Source organism: Castor canadensis, chromosome 8, assembly GCF_047511655.1.
Source record: "Castor canadensis chromosome 8, mCasCan1.hap1v2, whole genome shotgun sequence".
NCBI lineage: Eukaryota > Metazoa > Chordata > Mammalia > Rodentia > Castoridae > Castor > Castor canadensis.
The window spans coordinates 153,830,305-153,856,190 of NC_133393.1; the positions used below are offsets into that span (position 1 = coordinate 153,830,305).

At 48.2% G+C, this 25,886-nt stretch overlaps 2 protein-coding genes and 1 long non-coding RNA gene across 8 annotated transcripts in view; 2 read left to right on the top strand and 1 right to left on the bottom strand.

Moving 5' to 3' along the window:
* Prr5 (proline rich 5) overlaps positions 1-5,349 on the top strand; it is a 53,168-nt gene extending 47,819 nt beyond the window's left edge. For all 6 annotated transcript variants that reach the window (XM_074084668.1, XM_074084670.1, XM_074084669.1 and 3 more), the window contains one exon: positions 849-5,349. In XM_074084668.1, the coding sequence (XP_073940769.1) occupies positions 849-1,318 (470 nt within the window). In that variant the 3' untranslated portion in view covers positions 1,319-5,349. The remainder of the gene's footprint in view (positions 1-848) is intronic.
* Positions 1,774-25,698, bottom strand: LOC141425861 (uncharacterized). Its single transcript, XR_012451035.1, has 6 exons — positions 25,493-25,698; positions 21,064-22,390; positions 20,791-20,883; positions 12,933-13,114; positions 3,087-3,216; positions 1,774-1,932 (listed from the first exon to the last, which is right to left on the bottom strand). It is a non-coding gene; the product is annotated as an uncharacterized lncRNA (long non-coding RNA).
* The window catches only part of Arhgap8 (Rho GTPase activating protein 8), a 62,124-nt gene continuing 58,913 nt past the window's right edge, over positions 22,676-25,886 (top strand). Inside the window, 1 exon segment of the mRNA XM_074084673.1 lies at positions 22,676-22,716. The gene's annotated coding sequence lies outside the window, so the exon portion shown is untranslated.

Below are 25,886 nucleotides of genomic sequence, written 5' to 3' on the forward strand. Positions count from 1 at the left end.
GAAGACCAGCTTCCAACCACTGAGTGTGTCTCAGCTCAGACAGGACACTGACAGCCAGAGGACTTTGCACCTCCCAGGCCTGGTGTGGCCCTGGACAATGGGATTCCAGCCCAACGCAAGCGGGACCCTCTGGCCTACAAGTTCAGAAACACCTTGGGCTGCTTGCTGCACTCAGCCCGGCCATCTGGTGGTCACTACTGGGAACTCCGGTTCCTGAGTGGGCACCTGAAACTTGCCTCCTACCAGCCTCAGGCCCAGATGTCTGAAGGGCTGGGCTCCTGCTTCTGCCCTTGTCCCCTATAATCTGTTATTCTCCATACAGTGGCCAGTGAAGCCTGTTCACAGCTGCTTTGTCACGAGCTCCACCACACTCAGGATAGAGTCCCAGTCCTGACCTTACCTGGCCAGGCGCTTGTCACCTTGCTCCCCATTGTAGCACTGCCCAGCATTGTAGCTTAGCCATGCAGGTTTGTCCGCCAAGTCTACCTAGGAAAGTGCGGCACCTTGGGTTTGTACAATTCTGCAGGTAGGGAAACTGAGGCACAGAATGGTTATGTAACCGTCACAGGGTCCTACCCATGTCACTAGCAGAGTGCACATTTGAATGCAGGCAGTTGACTTCTCCCCCTACCCTTGCTGCTGAGGCTCGGGAAGAGGACTTCATCCCTGCTGGCAGGCAGTGGCTGGTGGGCCTGGCCAGAGCCTGCATCTGTCCGGCCTTTCCCTGGAGGGGCCCATCCTGCCAAGTTAGGTGCTCAACAGGCAGGTGTCCAGGTACACTAGGGATGGAGGACGTACAGACAAGTGGCTGCTAGACCAGGTGTGTGACCGAGTGTTTCTCTCTCCAGAGAAGCGCCTCCTGCGTCGCTCCCGCTCAGGGGACGTCCTGGCCAAGAACCCAGTGGTACGCTCCAAAAGCTACAACACGCCGCTGCTGAACCCCGTGGCAGAACACGAGGCGGAGGGCACAGTCGCCAGCAGCACGAGCATCCGCAGGCACTCTGTCTCTGAGATGACGTCCTGCCCAGAGCCCCAGGGCTTCACTGATGCACCTGGCCAGGCCCCCACAGGGACCTTCAGGTCCTCCCCGACGCCCCACTCGGGGCCTTGCCCCAACAGACTGTACTCTCCGGCCCAGCACCCCGAGCAGGGCCCTGCCCATGGCTCTCCACCCACCTCCAGCCCTGAGACCCTGGTGGACCAGATCCTGGAGTCCGTGGACTCGGATTCTGAAGGGATTTTCATTGACTTTGGCCGGGGTGGTGGCTCTGGAATGTCTGACTTTGAGGGAGCCGGGGGCCGGCAGAGCGTTGTGTGAGGGGCTAAGCCTGTAGAGCATTTTTACTGACCCCGTGTGTGTGTGTGTGTGTGTGTGTGTGTGTGTGTGTGTGTGTGAGAGAGAGAGAGAGACTTTTTTTACTCTGTCCCAGCCTTGCCAGCCCCGTCCCCCTTGTCACTGTCTCAATCACTTTATATTCCCCAGTCTGCTGGAAAACCCACCCACTGCCCCTTCCCAGCCCAGGTCTGATTGGGGCACCCGAGTTGCTATCACCAAGTCCACAGTCAGCAGCTGCGTGTGTGGACAAGGATCACTGCCCTCACTTTGCTTGCCCCACCCTCAATGTTCACACCCACCCAGGAAAATGTGAATCTGGTGGATTCCATCCACACCAGCCCCCAAAGTGATAGGGCCAGACCTCTTGGCAATCTGCCCTCCCTCTACCTGGGGTGGCCCTGGGGACAGGAAGGGGTAGAATAAAACTTGCCTGCTGCTCCTGGGCTCACATCTGTCCCTTGGAGTCCTTCTGAGATCCACAGGGGGCGTCTTAACAGCTGTGGCCATGTCCACGTGCTTATATTGTCCAGGCTTCAGCGTTCAGTTCATTTCTGTTCCATCCTGATGGAAGGGCCCAGACAGCATAGAAGGAAAGCCTGAGAATCAAGGGAGTCGGGTGACGCAGATCGTAAGCCCTGATGCAAGGGGGTCTGGATGGAACCCCTGAAACCTGGAGGAAGGGAGAAGCCCCTGTGCAGGGGTGAAGGCTGCCTGGCCTGGGACGGAAGGGCCAGTGTTCTGGCTGCTCTGCCCCTCTCTCCTGAGCCCTGAGGTGGTCAGACCCTCCCCTCGCAGCAGCAGCTAGACAGGCTGCTTCCTGCCAAGGAGAGGTGCCAGAGTGTCCTGAGAGCTGCTGGATTGTCAAGAGGCCAGCCAGCATCAGGACCGTGCCTTGGCAGGAACGGAACTTGGGATCAGCTTCTCTGTACCACACCCCCCATTTACAGGGCAAGGAGTCAGTGTGGTCCTTAGGGGGAAGGGCATTGGGGTCCAGCTGAGTGGGGTGTCTTCCTGAAACCTATCCTCCTGCTGGCCCTTACCCTGGCACCCTGAAAGCACTCACTTCTTATGGAGTAGTGTTTTGAGCAAATAAAGTACAGGTCCAGTGCAGGGGGACAGATGTAATCAGAGTGTGGTTAGGACCAGAGGCGACACTGGCCCAATGCCCAAGTCAGGGACAACTTGATCCACAGGGTCTGCTGGAAGTGCCTTTCCCCCACCCCAACCTCTGCCGGAGGGTAGGGGCTGCTGAGGAGCTGCAGCCTCCTGGCATACTTGGGCCTCAGGGGTGCCATCTGTGATACGAGCACAGTGACCCCCACAGGGCTTAGGAACGGTGCTCCAGGAACAGGTGCAGGTTGCTAGAGTGGCCCAGTCTCTAGGATTCTAACTCAGGGGCAGGTCATCCATCAGAGCCTGAACCTGGCCTGAGAACACAGCTCAGCTGATGGGGGCTGAGACGCCTGAATTGTCATCCTGGGTCTCCAGCTCCCTCATGGAACCAGGAAAGGCCTGCTAAGCCTAACACCTGCCCCCCTCACTCCCAAGATCCCATCTTCCATCCCCCTCCCTCTCTCGAAGCAGCTTTTGGAGGCGGGAACAGAACTGTGGGCCGGAACCCAGGGGTAGAGGTGACTGGTTTTAGCCAGTGTGGCGAAACTGTCACACGCTAGAATGTAAGGCAGCTGAACACTGCTGGGGTCCCACCCCGCCAAGCACGTGGGGACCCACCCTGGCGGAAATAACTTACTTGTTTGTAGACCTAGGAGGCTCCTTGCCTATGGAAGGAGTAGAGTAATGTTGACCATCATCAGCGTCCCTAGAGGAAGCCTTGGTGACAGCTCCTGCTGGGTCTCCAGGCTTCTGGGTGTCCTTTTCTCCTGTGGGTTCCGCAGGTTCTCAGGAAAGCCCTGGCTCTCAGGTGCAGAATCTCAGCCCCACCCCACCTGCCAGCCTGTGTTTGTGTCTGTCACACTCGGGGGTCCACAGGAGGGAGAAGCCCTGGGAGACCATTGCCCCCTCCCAGCACAGGCCACCCTCTAATTTGGGGGCAGCTCCATCTTAAAGGGAAAGTTGTGCTAATTGATCTAAGTCGTGCATAGCAAAGGCACTCCACAAGGTGGATGAACCGTCTGGCCTCTGATGGGGTGGGGCAGTCCCACGTGGCTCAGCCCAGTCAGCAAGACACTCCTTTGAGCCCCCGGCTCACTCTGGATGGGAGGGGATGTGAGGAGCACCTGGGATGGTCTGCTAGGAACAACTACCACCACAACAAAAAAATGACAAAGTTCATTCAACTAGGGAGTCATCGGATGAATAAATACTGCTCATCGAGGGCCCCCACTCGCCACTTCTGGAGAATCTCGGCCTGCTCTGTGTCCGACTCCCCAGGCTTCTGTGGAGGCCATGGATGTCTTCTCAGAGTGATGCTTTTAGAGGCATACAGAGTGAACACAGAATCGCAAAGATACCTGTCCTGTGGCTAGCAGCTCTCAGAGCATTTTTAAAATGAGAGGGGCCTGTCTTCACCAGCACCTTAACAGCAGTTGGTTTGAGATGTCCACAAGCACTGGGAGTGAGAGCAAGTCTGGGTCTGTCCCTAAAAGCTGTGGGATGTGCACATGACACTGGATTTTGCTCACTTTCATTCTCAGGTTTTTCCATCAAGTCCCAAACCCTATGTCTCCAGGGCAGGGACAGCCGTCCTTTGGGGTGTGATGAACCCTGGTGTGTCCATGGGAAATTGAGGCTGAATGCGGACTCTTGAGCCTGCTTCCTGCCTGGCCTCTCCCTCACACCCACAGGACCCAGAACCCAGAAGGTCAGGCATCACCTCAGAAGCCTCCACTCCCTCCCTCCCCAATCTGTCTGCATGTCCAGTCAATGCCTCTCTTTCTCATGGCTCCAGCTGGATATTCCTGACCACCTGAACCCCCGGCCCTGCCTGTCCAGCCTCCCTGTGTCCCAGTGGCCATGGAAGTCTTGGAGGGGTTCCTCCGTGGCTGGGCCCATGCTAACTAGACAGAGGGATTGTAGCACAGCCCATACTACTGCCCAGGCCCCATGGGGACAGAGGCCAGTTTGGTGGCCTGGCATGGAAGACTGCTCCATTCACAGGGGCTGCTGGCCTCCACATGTGTTCCCTCCCCCAAAGGCATGCACACACTCACACACAAGCTCGCCTCCCTCTCCCCTGGCTGTTTCTCCTCCATTCTGTCCCCTTCCCCTGCACCTGGCCTGTCCCCCCCACCCTTCCAACAGCCACCCCATCTGCCTGGCAAACATCTCTGTTCTCAGAGTTCCCTGGTTCCCCTGGGGTCTGCCCCACTGCCACAGCACAAGGAGAGGGGAAAAAATGGAGGCCAGGGCCACTCACCCTACTCTTGAAACTGGTTGGGGTAAGACAGGTGACAGCCCAGGAGTCCACTGCCACCATGCGTAGCTCCCCAGCCCCGTGGTGGCAGGAAGGGTCGTATGCCCCAAGACCCAGGTCCATTGCCCCTGCCTTGGTGAACACCAGAAAAAAAACTTTTTTAAAGGCGCCACCTCTAGTGGCCAAGGTCCTGTGCCTGGCCGAACGTCCTTTCTCCTCTGACCCGGTCCCTTGCCTGCCTACTTGCCACGCCTCTGTCCTATATCACTCATGCCCTTCTTGTCCCCCTGGCCTACAGGGGACACAGAAACACTGACCCCGAGGTCACAGTCCCTCGTCCCAGGGCTAACAGGGACTTGTCTGCCTATCTTAGCCAAAGATTCTAAATTCCACCCAAAGGTAAAGTTTCAATTAACATGTAGGCGTCTGTGCAGCCCTGATGGTGACTGTTGCTGTCCCTAAATGTTGAACACATTTAAACTCTCAAGTGTGCTTTCTAAAACAAAAAACAGTGCCATTCAAGGAAGGATTTGACATTGGTCACCCATAAGGTATATCTATAATTTAAAAACATGTTGTAACTTATTTAAAATTCATTTATTCTAAAGGCAAAATTAAAAGGAATTTATTCTATTAATAAGATGTCATTTTTTTACACTAAAATATGAGTTTTAGGTATATACATAAGATAAGGAGAACTTAATGGTACTAATTAATGCTGTCTGTCATTATCACTCTAACACTCGAGAGACAATAAACACTTAAAAACATGCTAACTGCAACTTCTCTGCTGATAAAATTAGGCTTACTTACAGCCAAGAGGTTAAAAAGAATGGGTCCTTATGTATGGATATTTTGAATAGGCAATTAGAGGTTTGATTCTTAACAATGATTTCTTTTTGTTTTAAAATTAATGAAACTTTGTTCTCTGTAGCTCAACGTAGTATGTCAGATTCTAAACTTGTTTAAGGTCCCTTCCAAACTGTGGACCTGTAAATGGCTGGGATCTATAGGATTTGGATTCTTGGCTTTTTAGGTAATAACAAAGCCCCTTAATGAGGAAACTCAGGATCTAATTATAAACACCCGGAGTAGACCGGACAACAACAAAAGCCCCTCAAAGCTTAAAGGTTTACTGCCATTTGCTCTATCCCTAGTAATCCTAAATTTAGATAAGCCTTTAAAACCAAGGACAGGACATTATATTCAAAGAGGAAAAAGTTCTGCAGCCTATGACTAATTCTCCAAAACTGTCAAGTGATGTCACGTCCAAGGAGGCAACAAAACCTTTTCAATCCCACCTTAGCTTGCTTCAGTTATTTGGTCCTTTCATTAGGTAACTAACTCACGTGGACCCCTGTCTCTCAGGGAAATGTCTTTTACTCCTATAACAGATTGATATTTTGAGCCTGTAGGTTGCTTGTAACATATCTTTATGTTCCATCTGAGAGCCCTTTTGGAAAGACCATGTGGTCACAGGAAATGCTGCCACCATGATGAAGCCACCACATATGCAGCACCATCTTGTCACTCCCTAGGGATAGGACATTCATCTTGTCATCCTCCAGTTAAATTGTAACTAACCTGTCATTAAAATTCTCTAAATTAATATAGTTTTTATACATGCTGTTGTTAATGCATTAATCTGTTAAGGACTAGACCAAGAATAGAGTATTTGTGTTAAAGATCTGTTGTAAACCACTTAAGAATCTAGCTAACCTACTAAAAATAATGACAAAGGAATGATTTGTTTAAGAGTACACTCTGAATTAATGGGATTGTTTTGTGTGTCATTGTGTGTTTCCTGTGTATGTCTTTGTCTCCTACCAGTGTATTTGTGGCCACTGAATTTTTACTTTTTTTGAGCTTGTATATGCATGCTTTGATATTCTTTGGTATGCCTAGGTCAAAACATCCGTGTGTGTGGTATGTGTGTGTAGTTGTCTTTGCGTTGGTTCCTAAACGACTTTTGTAAAGTTAATGTGTACATCTGTCTCAAAAGTTATCTAAAGTTCTAATCCCAACCAGGCCTAACTATCCTCTGCGTTAGGACTGAAAGAAAATTTATGGACAATAATCTCAATCTGTTCCATTCTATCATGAGTGTAATTTACATTTAACTCTTTTACAATTAGGTTTGTTGATCCATGCGTTCTTGTAGATTGCCATTTTTAAAAAGATGGCTTAATTTAATTTTCTTCCTAAGTCTTTTAAGGTATAAAGTTGCTAAGAGTTTGATTAAAAACAGTGTTATCTAAATTCGGGTTTTTACAAAGGTTGTTTAAGATGCAAATTAAGGTCTCAAAGCTTATAAGTTTATATATGTGTGCATGTACATGGGTTGGCTATCATTTAAAGTTTGCCTAGAGACTTTTCTAAGCTCAAAATTTAAGGTACTAATGTATTTTTAAAAATGGGTTTCTGTTTTATCAAAATAACTATTAAGATCTTTTGGGGCTATAGGCTGATACAAAATTTTACTAAAACCAAACAAAAGCTCACCCTCCAGATGGGATGATAAAACCTCAGGTTTTTAGGACTCTACAAGAAGGTAATTCATTCTAGAATACTAAATTATGCACGTCATGACCTCCCAGTGACTGAGCCTGTTATATTTGGGCTCCAGGGGCTACATTCAGGTCAACACCACCCCTGCTGTGTATCCCAAGTCATGCTGTTAGTTAACATTGGTGGTCTATAATGGAATTTCTTAACAACATCCAACTCGTGGCACTCAGTCATTGGTCTCCTAACCTTATGCTTACCCCCCATCTCTGTTTCTGCATCTCATCATTTGAGACACCAATTTTAATTGGTTTATTAAGATTAAATGGGAGTACGTGTTTCCCCATTTTTCTCAGTTTACAAGCTGACAACCCCATGGCGTGGTATGAAAACCGACCATGAGTGAGGTTTATATCAACCATGCTTACCTTGCTGCGATTTGCATTTGATAGCTAATTTTGTACTGGTTACAACAGTTCAGAGAAGATGTTTCCCGTTTAATACTCAATAGACTGCCTCCTATATATTGTTATCTTTTCGGTTTACATGTTTTTGGTATCAGCCTCTTTGCCCAGTGCATAGTAGTTCTGATGCTTTCATAGTTGGGTCAACATTCAGGAACAGCATTTCATGTAGGAACTCCTGTGCAGGGCGGGAAGAGGCTGACCCTTAGGAAAACGGCTGACTCGCAAGACAGGGAACCCTGCCACTTGCTTGCTCCAGAGACGTCTGACAGAAACAATCAGAGGTACCTGTGTTGAGGCTTTCAAGATACAAGTGGGACGGACCTTCTCGGATCTTGAGACTTCTCGCTTTCTCTCTCCGAAAGGACAACTTTCCTTCTTTTCTCTTCCTCTCTCACTCTCCACCAGCCAGCATAGGGAATTCCATTCAGGAGCCCTTGTGCAGGAGTGGAGGGGTGAATGGATTTTCCCCCTTCCCTTCCCTCTCTCTCTTTCCACCAGCCAGCATAGGGGAAGCTAGCGTATTCACCTGGATGCATCCTTAAGGACTGGGAGATGCTTTGATTCTGCTAACCAAAAACAAGATGGCTAGTTTTCTTCATAGCCCATTTAAAATTATTAACTATTCTTTACATCCTGCTAAAACCCTAAGGTGTTTTTCTAATAACACTACAGAAACTAAGTGGTTCTAATACTGCTAATCCCTTGTGTTTAAATGTTTCAAAATCATTTGCAGAGTCAAAAATGTGTACATGTAAACAGCTATAGTTCTTTTATCTAAGGTACCTTCTATCTAATAAGGTCTTTGATATCTATAATATGCAACTGAGCATTAGAACAGGGGCTATTTGAAATTACTGACACCTCCTTCCCTTAATCATAGGAAAGGTTAGGGTTTTTAATGTACTGTCAATACAGTACTGACAACCACTAACTTGTTACTTTACCTAACCGAAATTCAAGATTTAAACTGTGATGCTGCTACTGGCTCTTTTATATGTTAGATATCTTTATCTTCTTCAAGTATGTAAGCCTTTTAAAATAGACACTGTACCAAGTTGGTGTATTAGCTTCTTTTGTAAGTTTGTGCGTATGTTCCTAATTGTAGTAAGAGAGGTTTACTAGTGCTTATACTATTATATTAATTGCTGAACTATTAACCATAGTTACTTTAAGTTTAGTCATTTCAGTTCTAATCTTACTGGGACAGTTATAGACAAGCCCATGCAAAATGACTCTGACAAGTGTTTAATCTGCCAACCAGGACGGACATTCTTAAGTATTGGGTCATTTTGTATTTTCCTTGTAAAGCCTTATAACTGTTGTCTGCTGACACTTTACAGCAATTTAAATGTGTCAGTACATTCCCTATGGGACAGACAATTAGATTAATTAAGCCCAGCCTAAGAGCAATTTTTTAAAATAAATCTCTTTGTTGCTTAATTTGGCCAGAAAGGTCACTTCAGATCTGTTTGATGTGTTATTTCCCCTCCTCTGTGGACAAAATCTGACTTTCTGGGAAAAGCCACTTCTGCTCCGATGGACAAAACTGCGAAATTAGCAGAATCTTCAGAGACGACTGTTCAGAGAAAGTTTGACAGGATGCAACCCCCCGAGAGATCAGCATCCCCCAAATTAGAGGAACAAGTGGCATTCAGCCATGTGAGGCAGTTCAAAAGGACTGCACAAACGAGGGGACTTCTCCAGATCCAGATGGAGTCAATTATGCCAGACCTCTAAAAGTAACCAAAGCCAAGAGCTTTTAGAAAGAGGCTCTTACCCATGTGTTCTAATATCTAAGCCTTCCAGGCTTCTGAAAAAAGGCAAACTCACTTCTTTGACCAAGGCCTTCTGTTTAAGCAAAGGCAATGTAACTTTCAATGGACTCTAACTTCTGCCAGGGACACTGTGGTCTTCTTCCTGCACAGAGCTGACTCAGTGATTGATGTTCACTCTAATTGGATGGGCAGCTACCCCCCCCCCCGCCCTCCCGCCGTGCGCCCAGCCCTAAATGTAATCGGCCCTTAACTGCCCACTATAGAGGGTCACTCAAAAGTTAAAAACAGCAACAGGTATAAACATCTATAGGCAAAGTAGCCATAAGACTCTCTGTCACTTTTCAAAATTAGTTTCTCCTTCCTGCCACACCTGGAAGGGCCCCTTCTGATGCCCCTATCATTGTTCATATTCAGGTCATACCTTCTAAACCAGATTTATCCCTCCCAGGATAAAAGCCTTTAAGACCCAAATCATAAGGCAACAGGGCTATCGATCTTTACAGATGAACGAGAGTTCCATGAGCAACTTGGCTCTCTAGGAGGAACTTTTAACTATGCTGGGCAATAATTCAGAAACCTTGTGTCCAAATGAGCCCCGAGGAAAAGAAATAGGAGCGACAATTTCCCTTTATAGTTAGGGTCTGCTGCCCCTTGCTAGCTCAAAGCAGATACTGAAGATGGACTTCCCCCATCAGCAACCCCAAAAAAGAATTTTTTTGGAATATTGTCTCTCGGGGAATTTGAGGCAGGCTAGAAGTAGGAAAAGTTTGGGGTTCATGGAGGCTCCCCCCGATGGCCCAGACTGCCATACCTGGCTGGGAACAGCCCATGCCCTTCCCACCTGTTGATTATTGGGTGGGAATCTCCAGGGTTTGCCCTCCCCGTGGGTTAAAAAAGCACCTGAAAAAGAAAAGCACACTCTCTCTGCCGATAGACTTCACCTGCATCCCAGCATGCTCCCTTTGTATTTCCTTTCCTAACTTTTCACAAACCCCATTTACACCCACGCATTCTACTTGGGTTCTTCCAGGCTGAAATGCAAGAACCACTGCCATTAACAATAAGATCTTTCCAGATACACAATTCTGTGCCTGTCTCTGCCCTGTCACTCACATGCAGAGCAGGGACTGTGGGGTTAGAACCTGATGAATTAGCCCTGCACAAATGATGCTCTTGGAGCAGACTGATGCGATTTGAAGACAATGATGACTTAAGAATGAACTGATGGTGTTGCCCCTTTCGCTTGAACCTTTCTCCTCACTGACGGATGTGTGTGCAGAGAGCCCAGAATTGCTCTAACAGGCAGCAAAAAGCTAGGAAAATGTAAAAGTATCATCGTCATCAACGTCAAGGATTTCTCATGCTGTAAGGGACTCAAGTCAGTTGTCTGGTGGGGAAGTAGGGCAGGGCAGCATAAAATATGAGCACATGGCTGAGGCGAGACTCTTATCAGCAAGCTTCCAAAGCATGCAGGCTACTTATTCAGAGAAACAGTTTCTTAAAGGATGCTGGGAACTCCTGAGAGGTGTGGGAGCCATGCCTGGTTAGCTTCTCAGACCACCCTACACAGTGGGTGGGCCTGGGGGGAAAACAGACCCTATTTCAGCCCACACACAGGGAGGCTCCACCCCACAGAGAGACCTCTATCATACAGGGTGGTCCTGCCTCACAGGGGGAGGCTTCCATTCTAGGGTGAGGCTCCAGTCACACTGGACCAAATTCACTGACAGCCCCAAGTAGCAATACACAATGCACCCCAAGTCCTAAACCATGGCCTCCCCCTCCTCAAAGCTGGACACTGCCCTCTCTAGTGTAAGAAATTCCAGGACTGTCTCCTCCACTCAGTGGGGGAGTTGAACTCAGGGCCCTGTTCTTCCCAGGCAGTGCTTTACCACTTGAGCCACTCCACCAGCCCCAGTGAAGGACAGACCACGGGGAGGTCAAGGAGACACTTCTCCTCCCTAGGAAATGCCCATTTGCATCTAAAAGGCATCTCTGCCCTCAGGCAATGCAGAAAAAGGCTATAAAATCCACTCCCCACCCTGACTCACCGGTTTCCAGGTCCCCCTGCATTCCCCAATATGCAGTCTTTCTCTTCTCTTTTCTACAAATAACTTCTCTACAAATAAAATCTTTCTGACCTGTGCTGTTAGAGTCTGTCTGTGCTGTCATTCTCAGAGCAGGCTCAAGAACCCTGAGCACCTGAAATTCCTGCACATGTCATCCATGCATTATATTTGGTGATGCACAAAGGGACCACCTGTCACCTGAGGTTGGTATAGGTTGTGCCAAACTGGGAAAGACTGCCTAGGAACATGACTGTGAGCACCAGCACTCCAGTGGAGTCTATTTTCCAGGAGAGACCCCCCCCACCACGGCCTAGCTATGGTGGAACTCTTAGGTCGACATTTTCTCTCTCTCTCTCTCTCTCTCTCTCTCTCTGTCTTGTTAAAGAGGGTTTCTCCCTTGGGAAACTGAGGAAATGCTCTGAGCCCATTACAGGTGTACGGCAGGCAATCTGAGGAAATTCAGATGCCAAGCAGGGGTTTATACCGCACTGCCAATGCTACGTGGGCTGAATCCAACTTCAGTGCACCGAGGTTTTTTCTCTTTTCCTCTAACTCTAACTCTCTCTTTCAAGATCTGACCTGCTTAAGAGAAGGTCTGAAAACAGCCGATGGAAAGGAAAGTTTGTCTTCAAGCCCAAAAAGGTGTTCTGGCCGGGGCACTCCCCGGTGTCATCCAAAAGCTGGAGATGCAACTTCCTGACCCGCCCTGAGGCCCCAAAGGTGGCTAAGTCTTGGACCTCTCCAGCCATGTCTGTGGCAAACAGACAACCAGATCTCTTACACTTCCTTCATGGTTTCTGTGGCCTGAGAGTGGAGGTCACCTCTTGCTTCCAGTGCTCCAGTACTGCCTTTGGGCAGGATCGACCTGGACAGCAGTGATGACCAATAATCCCTCATGCATTGAGCCTGGAAACTCTCTTTTCCCCCAACCCTCAGCCTCTCCTTCTCCTTTCCCAGGCAGTTCAGGATGAGTGTCCCCCTCCCCGCCTTTGCTCTAAATAGCAGTGAGCTTCTTTCTTCAGGGAGTTTGGGAAAAATCCCTACAGGCACCAGAAAGTGCTAGTCTCCAATTTAGGTTTAACTCTTTGTCAAGCATTAGGTTAACTGGTTAAACAGGTTCCGCAGCCTGCCCTCAGGGAAAGAAAAAAAAAAACAGTTTAAAGGCAATAACCTCAGGTCTCCATTTTTTTGCCTCTTACTGGAGTAAAAGCCTTCAGACTCTCTCTGTTTTCATAAAAAGCATATATGCCTCACAGAATATATAGGGGGACAAAAATCTGCTTCATCAAGAGTCCCCATCCATGCCTCTAAAGGGGTCCTCCTTCTGGCCATGCAAGCCCTCTTGGTTACTTTGATAGTTACGTTTTAATTACAAGCGTTCAGCTGATAGAGGAGAACCAGGCCTACCTGGGTCGCAGGGCAAACAGGAAAGTCAAAATAGATGAGAGATTGGTCAAAGATCATCTCAGGGGTGGGTGCAACTGAGATATCTGTAAATCCTCCATGGCTTTACCCACGAGTGGCAGTGGAAGGAGCAAGGGAGAGCAGGACGCCCTCTCCCACTAGAGTTTCTCCTCATCTGGGGACACCTAGATAAAAGGAGAAACCTCTGTTAAGGTGACCAATTTTCCCTTGTTTCCCTTTTTAGATGGGGAATCAGGCCTCAAGGATCCAGGAAGGACCCCCCTTGCCTGCTTATTAAAACATTGGAAAGATCTTGATCCAGAAAGTCTTCAGCAAAAGCGACTCAAGTTTTACTGCACCCAGATTTGGCCACAGTATCCTCTGGGAGATGAGGAAAGATTGCCAGAAGGAGAGAGCATTAATTATAATACCATTCTTCAATTAGATATGTTCTGTAAAAAGGAGGGAAAGTGGACCAAAGTTCCATATGTTCAACTCTTCTTTTTCCTAAGAAACCACCCAGAATGGTTAAACAGATGCAGGCTAAATACCCAGACCATGGTAACCCTTTACAAAAAGCCCCCAAATCCCCTTGAACCAAAAAACCCATCTAATGCTCCATCAGCTCCACCTCTCCCCCCTTACCCAGCCACCTCACACACTAGACATCCTCCCACAGGACTACCCCCTCCTGTTAATTCCTGGAGGGGACAGAGCTCATGTTCCTTTTGAGTGAGTGAACTTAAAGAAATAAAAAAGGATTTAGGAAATTACACAGAAAACCCAGATCAGTACATCCAGGCATTTAGAGAAGTCAGCCAAAACTTTGAACTGAGCTGGAAAGATGTACTGCTATTGCTATCTCAGACCCTCACTTCTCTGGAGAAACAGCAGGTTCTAGATCAGGCAGTCACAGCTGGAGACAATTATCACTTAGATAAAAGTGGCCCTACAGCCCTGTCTCAGACTGGACCTTCATCGGAGGAGGAGGAGGGGGAGGGAGAAGAAAGACAAAGGTATTGGATACCTAAAAGGGAACCTTGATTCCTGATTCCAACAGGAGATCAGGCAGTGCCTAGGTATGACCCTAAGTGGGACCCTGAAAATGACAAGGATGAATGGAGTCGTAATCATTTCATCCACTACATTCTTGAGGGTGTAAGGAGAGCCAAGGTAAAACCTCTTAATTACTCCCAAGTCATGGCTGTACAGCAGGGACCCTTAGAAACTCCAGTAGCTTCCCTACAGAGACTTAAGGATGCTTTACAAAAGCATACCAACATTGTACCAGAGTCACAGGAAGAGGAAATCATCCCAAAAGATAAATTTCTAACATAGAACCAGATATCTGTAAAAAGCTTCAGAAATTGGTGGCTGAAGGGAGCAGAGATCTGGACCAATTGGTCCATGTAGATATGTCTGTATACTATAACAGGGACTTAGAAAAAGAAAGGAAGGACCTGGAAAAGGAAAAGAGAAAGGATAAGCGGCGGGAGGCTCTGATCGCAGCGCTCTGAGAGGCTCCCCCGGGGCAAAGTCCAAACCCAAGGACATGCTTTCAATGTGGACAGGCAGGCCATTTTAGGAGGGAGTGCCCCCGGAGAAAGCTACCTCCAGGACCCTGCCCCATTTGTCAGGGAAAACACTGGAAGGCACTCGGTTCTCAGGGGAACCGAGGTCAGAGCCTCCCACCCAATGACGGGTCCCTGGGCCTCCCACACAGGCTCTGTAACCACTGTAAAAGCAGAAGAGCCCCAAATTAAACACAAGGTCAGCCTCCTTATCGATACTGGAGCCAGCATCTCAGCTATTCCTTTCTCTCCCGGCCAGGTCCTCCAAGAAAATTACTGTTCGAGGCATATCAGGCCAGCCTCTAGAGCGTTATTTCACTCAGCCTCTAGCCTGCTCCTGGGGAGATTTCCATTTCTGTCACTCCTTTTTAATTGTCCCAGAACCCCCTACTCCTCTGCTAGGGCGAGACCTTCTATCCAAATTGGGGGTACAGCTCCTTTTACCCCCAGGAGAGTACTTTTGCTTGCCCCTAATAGAGGAACAAGTAGACCCCACGGTGTGGACGGATAGACACACTGTGGGACGGGCACGAACAGCTGTCCCAGTCCTAATTCATCTCAAGGACCCCTCCTGGTTTCCCCATCAAAAACAATATCCTTTAAAGCCAGAAGTTAAGGAGGGGTAATTCCCATAATCAAAGACTTAAAGAGACAGGGACTGCTAATAGAATGCTCCAGCCCATGTAATACTCCTATTCTCGGTGTCAGGAAGGGACCTAACAAATGGAGGCTCGTCCAGGATCTCTGCCTGATAATGAAGCAGTGGTGCCTCTCCTGTAGTTCCAAATCCCTATATGCTTTTAGCCCAAATACCTCAGGGTACCGCTTACTACTCTGTCCTGGATTTAAAAGATGCCTTCTTTTGCATTCCCTTACACCCTAAAAGTCAACCTATCTTTGCCTTTGAGGACCCCACAAGAAAGTCTGGACAGGTCACTTGGACTGTCCTCCCCCGGGATTCAGAGACAGCCCCCACCTCTCTGGGTTAGCTCTAACCCAAGACTTGGCAGAGTGGCGATATCCACAAGCTACTCTGCTACAATATGTAGATGACCTCCTACTCTATGGACCAAATGAGCCTGTCATTTCACGAGCCACTGAGTCCTTACTAAACTTCTTAGCAGATAGAGGTTATAAGATCTCTAAAGAAAAAGCCCAATTGTGTCAATCTAGGGTTACATATTTGGGTCTTGTCCTGGAGAAAGAAATGAGGTCTCTAGTAGAAGACAGAATCTGTCCAATCCTGACATTTCCTCTACCTAAAACTCTAAAGCAATTGAGGGCCTTTTTGGGGGGTCACAGGATACTGTAGAATTTGGATCCTGGGATATGCAGACCTAGCCAGGCCCTTATATCAAATCCTTAAGGAAGCGCAGAAGGATCCCCAGCCCTTTATTGAATGGGATGACAAGTCAGAAAATGCATTCCACAGGTTAGAAAAGGCTCTTATGACAGCTCCCACCGTGGGTCTCCCAGTACAAGACAAGTTTCAATTGTATGTCTATGAAAAGGGAGGACTGGCCTTGGGCGTGGTGACTCAGCTCCGGGGCATCACTCCCCAGCCAGTAGGTTACTTAAAAAAGAGTTAATCAGGTAGCCAAGGGATGGTCAGGATGCCTCAGAGCAATGCCATAGTAAGCCTTCTAGTGCTTGAAGCTCTGAAACTTATCCTAAACCACCCCCTAATCGTTTAGACCCCACACGACCTAGGAAGAATTTTAAACTCAAAAAGAGAACTTTGGCTATCTGACAGCCATCTACCTAAATATGAGGCCCAGCTTCTGGGAGGAACAGAAATAACTTTAAGGGCCTGTCAGAGCCTAAATCCTGCATCCCTTCTACCAGAGGCAGAGGGAAATCCTGAACACTCATGTGAAGAGGTTCCTGACCTGACTTAACTGATCAGCCCTTAAAAAACCCAGATCTAGAATTATAACTGGTGACAGTTCCTTTGTCAAGAATGGTATCAGACATGCAAGGTTTGCAGTTGTGACAGAATTTGGCATCCTCAAATCAGGTCCTCTTCCTCCTAATACAAGTGCTCAATTGGCAGAATTAGTGGCCCTAAGAGAAGCCCTAAGACTGTCAAAAGAACAGAGAGTCAACATTTATACAGATTCTAAGTATGCCTTCCTGATCCTGCAGGCTCATGCTGGCATCTGGAAGGAAAGGGGAGTACAAACTACAACAGGAACAGCTTCCCATAGAGATAAAAGGGAGGTTACTGTAATAGTTTTAGGGAGAACAGCATTAGTTGCAGCCCTTGCTGGAATCAGCTATGGGATAATTGCAAATCACGTAACTGCAAAAAACCTAACCAAAGTGATAGAGGACATCTCAGACCAGGTAGGCCTTGCCATTAGGGCATGCAAAGGTCTTTGTCGTCCCTTGCCTGTATGGTAATGGACCACCGCCTAGCCCTAGATCTTCTTTTGGCCAAACAAGGGGGGCGGGGTATGTGCCATCACCAATACTTCCTGTTGCACATATATAAACACTTCGGGCATTGTAGAGGAACGTGCAGATCACATTCTCCAACAGGCTAAATGGCTCCGGGAGCAATCTCCTGAAACCCAGGTTTCTACTCAGGTATGGGACCAAATAAAATCCTGGCTCCCCTCCAGGACTTGGTTCCTACCCTTTCTAGGGCCTATAGTTGCCATTACTGTCTTGCTTGTGTTTGGGCCTTGCATTTTAAACGTACTTGTCAAGTTTGTTTCTTCTCGCCTAGAATCCATCAAGCTACAAATGCCTCTGGTGGAGATGAAAATGACCTACTACCGCAGTCCCCTTAACAACCCCTCTCGGTCAGCCCTGACACTGCGGGCCCCTTCATCGCCCCCTGTCAGCAGGAAGCAGTTACTGACTGAACAGAGTTCGTTGTCCCTATTCCTAACAGCAGTTGGAGGGGGGGGAACGGGACGGGACTTGAAGGACAGACCACAGGAGATCAAGGAAACAGGTCTCCTTCCTAGGAAACGCCCTTTTGCATCTAAAAGGCATCTTTGCCCTCAGGCAATGCAAAAAAAGGCTATAAAACCCACTCCCCATCCTGATTCACTGGGATCACCGGTTTCTAGGTCCCCCTGCATTCCCCAATGTGCAGTCTTTCTCTTCTCTTTTCTACAAGTAAATTCTCTACAAATAAAATATTTTATCCTCAGAGCAGGCTCAAGAACCCTGAGCACCTGAAATTCCTGCGCGTGTCATCTGTTCATCACCAGCAAGGTCATTTGAAAGGTGGGGTGGTAGCAGTGCCTATCTGATGTCAAACAGGCCATCAGGCCAGCTCAGCTACAATTCCAAAGGGTTTTAGTCATTAGGCCCAAAGGACCCCAAAAACATATTTTATTCCATATGTTGGTGGCAAGACACCAAATGCCTTCTCTCTAAACTAGGGACCAGGACACCCTCTGTCTACACAGCAGTAAAGCAGGCTCTTGACCTTTGTGCCTAGCATCCTGGCCCATCGACAGGGAGAGCTGGAAGATGATATAGACTCCTTTTGGCTGAACTTGGCTGTTCCATCCACATATTGGTAGGGAAATGCTGGTTCATGGTTTTAGTAAGATTCAAGGCAGGCCACGAGTTAGCTCCAGCTCCGGCAGCTGGCAGGGCGAGCTAGTTGGGAGAACATCCAAGACCTCAGAAGGCAGTTCTTTCTTTCTTCCCCTCTCTTCCATCCCTCCAGCTGCTTATTTATGTGGACTTTGCTGCTTGGGGGAAAACCAACTCTCTGACTTCATAAACATTTGTAAGAGCAAATTTAATAAAGCACAGAATAATACCATTCAAATGTAATTCCTTCACTTCCCATTATTATTCTTTCCTTTCTTTTGCAAATCATTTGAAATGCAATGAGTCATTGTTACAGCAACAAAAGGAAATGACTAACTGGTTGATTACTGATTAGACCGTGCTTGGGGAAAACAGAAGAAAGAAACTAAAAGGGGCCAGCCTGGGTTTTATAGACCCTTTATGTGCTTTTCCTTTTTATTAGGGGTGGCAAGCACACCTGCATTCTTGGCCACACAGTCACTCAGTGTTACTGCTTTATTGCATGTATTTTAACCTCACTGAGCTATGGTTGTGGGATTTGTATGAGACTTTGACAAAATACAAATTCAAAGAGGGAAGTAACCTCTGACATCACTCTTTTTTTGGGTGGGGGTTCGTAGCAGGGCCTGGCATGTGCTAGACAAGCCCCCCTCCCATTTCTTAATAACATGAAATTATGCTACAGCAGCAGGACTGACTTGGAGAGGGGTTCTGTTATTTTTATCCAAAGTCAACTTTTAAAACACAAATTCTGCAAATTTTTACTGCTGCTCTTACAGTAGTAATTTTTTTTTTTAAAGATGTTGACAGGGCTGGGGGAGAGCTCAGAGGTCTTACTTAGCATGTGTAAGGAAACATAGGCATGTACTAAGCCCACCCCACCTCAGGTTTCATCCCTAGTACCACCAAAGGAAGAGAGAAATTTGTACAAAGCACTGGATCAAGCATGAGCTGCTGAAACAACACATTTCCTTAATTTCCTGGCCACATTCTCAGAAGAAGCAAGGGTCTGATCTAGAAAAAGGCCCTATTCTGACCTAACCAGAGGCTTAGATACACATGGGCTTCAGAATCACACAGCACCTCAGTTCTCTGCTTTCTCAGCACCTTATGTCCTTGTCTTCCCTCCCCTCCCCTCCCCTCCCTTCTCTCTCTTCTCCTCTCCCTTCCTGGTCTTGCTATATGGCCCAGGCTGGTCTCGAACTCATGATCCTTCTATCTCAGCCTCCTGAGTGCTGAGATCATAGTTGTGCATCACTACACCCAGCTCACCTTGTGAGGACAAGACAGGTATAAAATAATCATATGTAAACTGTCGTGTTAATTGAACAGGCCCAAGGCAGGATGGTTTGTTAAGAGACAGAAAGTCCCCTGGAAATCTCCACTAATTGAAGGACAGACCACGGGAGGTCAAGGAGACACTTCTCCTCCCTAGGAAACGCCCGTCTGCATCTGAAAGGCATCTCCGCCATCAGGCAATGCAAAAAGGCTATAAAACCCCAGTCCCCACCCTGGCCCACAGGATCACCGGTTTCTGGGTCCCCCTGCATTCTCCAACAAATAAAATCTTTCCAACCTCTGCTGTTAGAGTCTGTCTGTGCTTTCATTCTCAGAGCAGGCTCAAGAACCCTGAGCACCTGAAATTCCTGTGTGTGTCATCTGTGCATCCCTATGACAGCCCTGTAGCCTTAAAGGTGGAAAGAAGGGCAAGCAGAACTGATCAGGATAAGGGCAGTGTGAGGATTGGGACACAACCAATCAGAACTTTATAGGCACAGCCGACCAAAGTGCTTTTTGCATACCTAGTTAGCATAGAGATTGAACAACACCCTGGAAAAAATTAATAAAAACCTCAGATCACATCACTTCTCGAGCACCCTCTCTTGGGACACCCCCCCCCCATTCTGGGGGCTCTACTCTCCCTCTTTTACACTTTTCTATCTCAATAAACTCTTCTGCTTTACTCATTTTTGTCCGTAATTCAGAACTCCGACTCTCTCTGGCTACACACCTAAGCCAGCTAGCCTGCATGGAGGCTTTGGTCCTACACAAGTCTCCCATCTCTGGTCTTTGCACAGGAAGTAGAGCTGGGGCGTCATTCTGTCCTCCGTTTTGAGGCAGGCACGGGGAGCAGCCTCGAGCACTGGCCTCCTGTAAATACGAACACATACTTGCTCCACGGTTATCTGGCCAGAGCTTACTGTCTTGACATGGGGAGGGTGAGGTCTTGGTCCCTCTAACTCCATTCTCACCTCTGCGTTGTCTCAGGCTCAGCCAGGCCTTGCCTGGGATTTTTTTCTGCTAGTGTTGCCAGGAAAGAATGATTTGGCAATCTGGTTAAGAGCTATAAGAACATTCTATCAGAGGATTCTTTAATCTTGAGGAATAAAAAACTCAAACTACTTGCAGTTGCTTGAAGGGGGATGGGGAGGGGATTGCAGGGGGAGATGGTGGGGTTGATCTAACCAATGTACAATGTAAGGCTATTTGGAATTGTCACCGTAAATCCCCCTGTACAATGAATATACCCTAATGAAAATGTGAGGAAAACCCTCGAACCATCTTATCAGGTGACTAAAGTCCAGAAGTTGAAGAGGCTTCAGGGCGGTTTTGATCCGGAGTTTCTACAGTGCCACCAAGGACCCAGTTCCTTGCCATCTGACTCATCTTATGCCTAGATCCCTTCATGATCACAGGATGGCTGCCCAGTGATGGAGTTCAGGACATCTTACCTCCAAATATGACACCTTAGGGAAACAGAAGCAGGAAGGTGGCTGTCACCATCTCGTTTCCTTTCTCCCCTGATTACATCATAAGAGCACCATCTAGACGCAGGGGAAAAGAACCTCATCTCAGAAGACACAAAGAAGAATCTGCACAGACAGGCCTTGCTAAGACACCCAGTTGGTTACCGGTAAGGCAGTAGATTGGATTGCCAGCCAACCTTATTTCTTTGCACCAAGGACCGCCCTCCATCAATCCTAAGCATGAAAACACACACGCACCTGTTCTTCTGGGTCTTCATTTATGAACTTGATGCTTCTCTCTTTTTAACCTCTTTTGTTACAAGGGCTAGAGGGACCTCAGTCATGAACTCAAGGAAGGTCACTGGCGTTCCCAGTGTGCCAAGCTTCCTTATTAAGGTTGGAGAGGGAGAGGCCACCCAGCAGGATTTCCTCCTCCCCTACCACTGGCAAAGTCAAAGTCCAGCAGGTCCTTGGATGAGCCTGCACTCCCCCCTGTAGCCGGGGAAGGCCTGGATTGGTTGGCTGAGGCCCACTTCCTTCTGGAACCTGACAGGTAGTTGTGGCAGGGGGTGACTTACACACATTGTCCTCTGCAGTCCTCACCCTCTAGCGGTGGACTTGCCTCAATACCCTCCTGTCTGGGGGGCTGTACCTCGGCCATCAGGAACCACATGACAGCAGAGTTCTGGAGCCACGCCCCCTCCCCGTTGGGTAGCCTGGGGTTGTGGAGCTGCCCCAGGAGCAAGAAAAGAGGAAGGGGGAAGGGACGACCACAGGGACAAGCCTCAGGAAAGCTGGGTGCAAGCTGATGAAAGGAAAGGCAGGAGCCCTAAGCCATTGAAGGATGCTGGCAGCCAGGAATAGGACGGTGGGCACGGGAGAAGTGGCACTGGAAGGTGGACACGTGGGGTGTGGAACAAGGATGAACGCAAGGCTTTAGATCTGGCTAGTGGAAGAACCAGATGTGAAGATGGGAGAGGAGCACGTGGACTTGTCCAGTGCAAGCTCGCTAGGACCTCTAGGTCCGGGGGTTCGCTGGGCAGGGCAGGTCAAGACGGAGCCTGGAGTTGGGAAATACCAGCAGGGGTCATCAGAGTTCAGCCTTTGGAGAGCCAGAGGCTGTGCCGGGGCGGTGACTGTGCAGCTGGAAAGGTGGCGATGGACACCATCCCCCTTAAGCCCACCCTCGGAACTCCGTGGGAATCCCAGCGTGGCAATATCGTGGGATAACAGGAAGCCTCTTGCCTGTGGATAAGTCACCGCTGTGGGTCCTCCGCCCAGCCTCCTGATCACAGCCCGTCATGAGCAGTCCTTGCAGACCTCCCTTGGGGCAGGGATAGTGACTCGCCCATGAGCAGAAGGCTGCATTCGGCTTTCAGGACGCCGCTCCCCCTACCCCGCTCCTGAGTAAGAGTCGCCTCTGGGACTGCCCAGCTCCTGTCGTTGTTGGTTCCGAGCGCACCACCGGGATTTACGGCCCTCGGGGGTCACTACCTGGCCGGGAGGCGCTTTGGGGAGGTTGGTGGAGTAAGTTTCTTCTCGACTACGCGGAAATCCCACTCCTCCTGAGTCACTCGGCTCATCACTAAAATGGGAAAAACGGGCGCTTAGGAGTGTGGAGGGGACCCCGCGGGAGGGGACGCGAGGGGCGGCAGCAGGGACCCGGGGACAAAGCACTGGAGCTCACGCGCTCCCGTCCTCTCCGCCTGCCAGGTGGAGCCACCTGTCCCGGACCCGCCCAGTCCCCGGAGACCCCGCGGCCCCACGAGCGCGCTGACCCCCTAAAGCACAGACAGCTCCTGCGGGTGGCGCGCGCTCGGACGCGGGGCGGGGCTAGGGAGACTTGGGGGCGGGGCCTGTCCGCCGGAACGCGGGGAGGGGCCAGGTGAGGCTCCCGTGCGCGGTGGCGGGGTAAGTGGGGGCTTGCGCAGGGACCCGGCCTGGGTGGGGACGTCCCGGCGCGCGCGGCACCCCGCGGGGCTGTGCGGAGACTCCCCCGAGTGGCCGCTCCCTTTTCCCCTTTCTCCACCCCAGCCTCCTCCTGCTTTTCCTCCTCTCCTCCGCTCTTTTTTTTTTTTTTTTTTTTTTACTATGCAATACTTTATTTATTTTTTTTTTTTTATGGAAATATATTTATTTATTTATTTTTTTTTTCATTTTTCTTTTATTATTCATATGTGCATACAAGGCTTGGTTCATTTCTCCCCCCTGCCCCCACCCCCTCCCTTACCACCCACTCCGCCCCCTCCCGCTCCCCCCCTCAATACCCAGCAGAAACTATTTTGCCCTTATCTCTAATTTTGTTGTAGAGAGAGTATAAGCAATAATAGGAAGGAACAAGGGGTTTTGCTGGTTGAGATAAGGATAGCTATACAGGGCATTGACTCACATTGATTTCCTGTGTGTGGGTGTTACCTTCTAGGTTAATTCTTTTTGATCTAACCTTTTCTCTAGTTCCTGGTCCCCTTTTCCTATTGGCCTCAGTTGCTTTAAGGTATCTGCTTTAGTTTCTCTGCGTTAAGGGCAACAAATGCTAGCTAGTTTTTTAGGTGTCTTACCTATCCTCACCCCTCCCTTGTGTGCTCTCACTTTTATCATGTGCTCATAGTCCAATCCCCTTGTTGTGTTTGCCCTTGATCTAATGTCCACATATGAGGGAGAACATACGATTTTTGGTCTTTTGAGCCAGGCTAACCTCACTCAGAATGATGTTCTCCAATTCCATCCATTTACCAGCGAATGATAACATTTCGTTCTTCTTCATGGCTGCATAAAATTCCATTGTGTATAGATACCACATTTTCTTAATCCATTCGTCAGTGCTGGGACATCTTGGCTGTTTCCATAACTTGGCTATTGTGAATAGTGCCGCAATAAACATGGATGTGCAGGTGCCTCTGGAGTAACAGTCTTTTGGGTATATCCCCAAGAGTGGTATTGCTGGATCAAATGGTAGATCGATGTCCAGCTTTTTAAGTAGCCTCCAAATTTTTTTCCAGAGTGGTTGTACTAGTCTACATTCCCACCAACAGTGTAAAAGGGTTCCTTTTTCCCCGCATCCTCGCCAACACCTGTTGTTGGTGGTGTTGCTGATGATGGCTATTCTAACAGGGGTGAGGTGGAATCTTAGTGTGGTTTTAATTTGCATTTCCTTTATTGCTAGAGATGGTGAGCATTTTTTCATGTGTTTTCTGGCCATTTGAATTTCTTCTTTTGAGAAAGTTCTGTTTAGTTCACATGCCCATTTCTTTATTGGTTCATTAGTTTTGGGAGAATTTAGTTTTTTAAGTTCCCTGTATATTCTGGTTATCAGTCCTTTGTCTGATGTATAATTGGCAAATATTTTCTCCCACTCTGTGGGTGTTCTCTTCAGTTTAGAGACCATTTCTTTTGATGAACAGAAGCTTTTTAGTTTTATGAGGTCCCATTTATCTATGCTATCTCTTAGTTGCTGTGCTGCTGGGGTTTCATTGAGAAAGTTTTTACCTATACCTACTAACTCCAGAGTATTTCCTACTCTTTCTTGTATCAACTTAAGAGTTTGGGGTCTGATATTAAGATCCTTGATCCATTTTGAGTTAATCTTGGTATAGGGTGATATACATGGATCTAGTTTCAGTTTTTTGCAGACTGCTAACCAGTTTTCCCAGCAGTTTTTGTTGAAGAGGCTGCTATTTCTCCATCGTATATTTTTAGCTCCTTTGTCAAAGATAAGTTGCTCATAGTTGTGTGGCTTCATATCTGGATCCTCTATTCTGTTCCACTGGTCTTCATGTCTGTTTTTGTGCCAGTACCATGCTGTTTTTATTGTTATTGCTTTGTAATATAGTTTGAAGTCAGGTATTGTGATACCTCCTGCATTGTTCTTTTGACTGAGTATTGCCTTGGCTATTCGTGGCCTCTTGTGTTTCCATATAAATTTCACAGTAGATTTTTCAATCTCTTTAATGAATGTCATTGGAATTTTGATGGGAATTGCATTAAACATGTAGATTACTTTGGGGAGTATCGACATTTTTACTATGTTGATTCTACCAATCCATGAGCATGGGAGATCTCTCCACTTTCTATAGTCTTCCTCAATCTCTTTCTTCAGAAGTGTATAGTTTTCCTTGTAGAGGTCTTTCACATCTTTTGTTAGGTTTACACCTAGGTATTTGATTTTTTTTGAGGCTATTGTAAATGGAATTGTTTTCATACATTCTTTTTCCGTTTGCTCATTGTTAGTGTATAGAAATGCTAATGATTTTTCTATGTTGATTTTATATCCTGCTACTTTGCTATAGCTATTGATGATGTCTAGAAGCTTCTGAGTAGAGTTTTTTGGGTCTTCAAGGTATAGGATCATGTCGTCTGCAAATAGGGATATTTTGACAGTTTCTTTACCTATTTGTATTCCTTTTATTCCTTCTTCTTGCCTAATTGCTCTGGCTAGGAATTCCAGTACTATGTTGAATAGGAGTGGAGATAGTGGGCATCCTTGTCTGGTTCCTGATTTTAGATCTCCTCCGCTCTTGTCCCGGCTTCCCTGCACCCTCTTCCCCCGCCCCCCGTCTCTTCCCTCCAGCTGCATTTCGGGCTGGGCTGGGTAAGCCCAAACTTTGGTTGTCCCCTTTTCTCTTCCGAAGCGGGTGTCGAATTTGCACCGGTCAGATCGTCCAGATCCCCGACCTGGCGCGCACCAAACCTGGGAGGCGGATGGCTTCGTTCCCGTCTCTCAGATAGGAAAACCGAGGCCGGAGCCGGTTTGGCAATGCTGCAAACTCAGGGTGGGGCTGGGGTCTGGCCAGTGTAACACATCGGGCCCCAAGAGTCAAAGCCAAAACGAAATCCGTCAGCCTCGGAAGTCGCCACTTAGGGGCGACTTTCCTCCCGAGAATTTCCTCCTGAGAATTCCTGGGAGGCCCAGCCAATGTCGCTGGCCTGGAGCCCCCGCTGCCCCGGAGGAGGAGCTGCGGATTCCACTGAGGGGAGGGGTGGCATTGGCATTCCTGCGGCCTTGTTTGGCGGTGTGGGGACCAGGTGGCTCAGACTGAGAGGTTCCGTGCAAAGGCACGGTGACTCCAGAACGCAGTACTGTA